Raw genomic sequence first — 2765 nt, 5'->3', positions numbered from 1 at the left:
ATGATAACAAAAAATAATTACAGCAACAGCAACAACAACAGCACACACACACACACACACACACACACGTAAACAAACACACACACACACACACCCACACAAACACACACACACACACACAAATACACACAAAACACACACACACATACACACACAAAACCACACATGCAAACACACACAAACACAAGCACAAAACAGACACACACACAAACACGCATACACACAAACACACAAACCCACAAACCCACATACGCAAGCACACACAAACACAAGAACACACAGACACACACACAAACACACACGCACACGCACACACACAAACATGCATACAGCAATCACATCATAAACAGTGTCAACAACAACACGAACCTTTATCATCAAATCCATGGGTAATCTCATGGCCGATCACAACGCCGATACCGCCGTAGTTCAGAGATCTGCAATAAAAGACAAGACTTATGACACAATATGCAGAACACCCCAGGGTGAATATTAAGGGGATTGTAGTGGTCTATAGGGTACTGTGTTCGCCTCTCATTCAGTAGGTCCCAGGTTAGGAACCTGACAGCGATGGAAAACCTTTTTTTCTTTAAAAAAGTATTTTCTTTCACCTCTTTCCCTGCTCTCTAATCAATTTCCTGTCGTCTGTTGTTCTCTCCGTTTTCTGCCCCTCCTCTGGGCTCCTGACTCTTTCTGCAACCTTTCTATTTTACTACTACTACTCCTTGGCTCCTTATTACTTCTGTCTTTCAGCTACACCTCCTATCTTAGGATAGGTAAGATCTAACACCTAGCCTTCTCGGGAAATGGCGGAAAAATCTCGGAGGTCCCGTGTGCAAATTGCGTACGTTAAATTATGTCCTAAAATCTATAAGTGTAGGCTTTCGCCGACTCCCTGACAAAATTCAAAATTATTCCCTACCAAACTGAAAATGCTTAATGTGTGTGCCGCGCGCTGACATGATTTTATGCAGTTGCAAGCGCTGTGAAACATTTACATAAAAAAGAAGAAGAATAAAAACACTAATGATAATCATATTTAAAAAAACTAAAAATAAAAGAGAACATTTTACCGGTAGCACAGTTTTTAAAGCTTTCATGGCATTTGACAGTCGATTGGCGCTCGCAAAAATAGACCCCAGAATTCCCAATACAGATCATCGGCCAGCTGTCCAGATGTACGAAGCCTGCTCCCTCCCCCCCCCCCCCCTCCAGGACAGTGCTACTTACTGAAGTGTCTTCGGGCCATTCCAAAAGGGAGGATATTAACATGTACTTATGCACAGTAGAATTGTGTATGGACTGATTTATCAGTGTCATGCTCATACTGTGCATAGGGGAAACTGCTGCCTTTTCTGTCCTCATCCTTACTATCGGCATTTTCCTCTATTTTTGTTGTTATGTTTGTCACACTCTTGGGAACTGCTATTTAAGGGGTGCCTTGATATCAAAGCAGACTTTGTGCTGTTGGGGCTAGAGAAGTGAGCAGAGCAAACCTGATTCCCTGTTTGGACTTCACTGTTGACATCCACCCCTTGGCACTAAGATGACCTTATGCAGCTGCGAGCGCCGTAAAACCTTACTAAAATTTAAAAAACACGTACTAAGCCCAATACTAAAAGTATCTAATATTTTTTTCTTTCAATCACAGTTTCCTAATCTATGGCAACTGTTGCATGTGCTCTTGAAACAATTTGTTGCAATTCAAATAATTTCGAATGGTGAAAAAAAGCGAGAAAGGGCAAAACACAATGTGTATACAATTGTCAAAAGAATGAAACAGGGTTTTTTTTTCTCTCCTGAAAATCTAAGAAAAATTTCTGCGCTAAGTGCATTTGAACGGCTTGCTAATAATATGCAATTTTCCTTCCAGACGTTAAGATGGGCAATTTTCTTATACATTCTACAGTGTATAAAAGCCAGTTGATTTTTACTTAGCATTCAGGGAGGGTGGGTAAATAAAAACTTTAACAACCCCACTTTATAGCACACATAATATGTCGTACCAGCGTATTATGAAGAAAGACAAAGCGGACGAGAGAAAGAAGGAGACACACACAGAGAGAGAGAGAGAGAGAGAGAGAGAGAGAGAGAGAGAGAGAGAGAGAGAGAGAGAGAGAGAGAGAGAGAGAGAGAGCGAAAGAGAGGGGCAGAAAAAGAGAAAAAGAGATGGTAAATATATAAGTACATAGCTACAATCACGTAAATATGTGTTTGTTTGTGTGTGTATTGTGTGTTTTTTTTAGCAAGTACATTGACAGCATCTCATAAATGTCAAGAAACAGTTGGGTGTTTTTTAACTCAGAAAGAATGCCGAAGACATGGAAACAGTTAACACTTACTTGGGATAACTTTGGCTGTAAAATGAAGGTTGCAGAATTCCGGCTGGAAACACTGTGAAATACATGATAATAATAATGATAATAATAGTATAATTATAATGATGATGATGATAATGATAACAATAATAATAATAATAAAGATTTAAAAAATAATGATAATGAAAATGATGATGATAGTAAATAATAAAAAATAAATATGATGATGATTATAGTAATAATAGTAATACTACTACTACTACTACTACTACTACTACTACTACTACTACTACTACTACTACTACTACTAATAATAATAATAATAATAAAGATAATAATTTAAAAAATGATAATGATAGTAAAGAGGATGATGATGATAATAAATTTTAAAAAATAATAATACCCGGTAATAATAATAATAATAATAAAGATGATGATAATAATAAT

At 37.4% G+C, this 2765-nt stretch overlaps 1 protein-coding gene across 1 annotated transcript in view; it reads right to left on the bottom strand.

Annotated features, from left to right (window-relative positions):
* Positions 1 to 2765, bottom strand: part of LOC101849430 (neprilysin-1) — a 36087-nt gene that overhangs the window by 16779 nt on the left and 16543 nt on the right. The window contains exons 9-10 of the mRNA XM_035973828.1: positions 2343 to 2394; positions 370 to 437 (exon numbers count right to left, since the gene is read on the bottom strand). Of these exons, the coding sequence (XP_035829721.1) occupies positions 370 to 437; positions 2343 to 2394 (120 nt within the window). The remainder of the gene's footprint in view (positions 1 to 369; positions 438 to 2342; positions 2395 to 2765) is intronic.

This window comes from Aplysia californica, unplaced genomic scaffold, assembly GCF_000002075.1.
Source record: "Aplysia californica isolate F4 #8 unplaced genomic scaffold, AplCal3.0 scaffold00033, whole genome shotgun sequence".
Classification (NCBI taxonomy): Eukaryota; Metazoa; Mollusca; class Gastropoda; order Aplysiida; family Aplysiidae; genus Aplysia; species Aplysia californica.
Note: the sequence above shows the minus strand (reverse complement) of the source record. Positions and strands in the feature narration are given on the sequence as shown.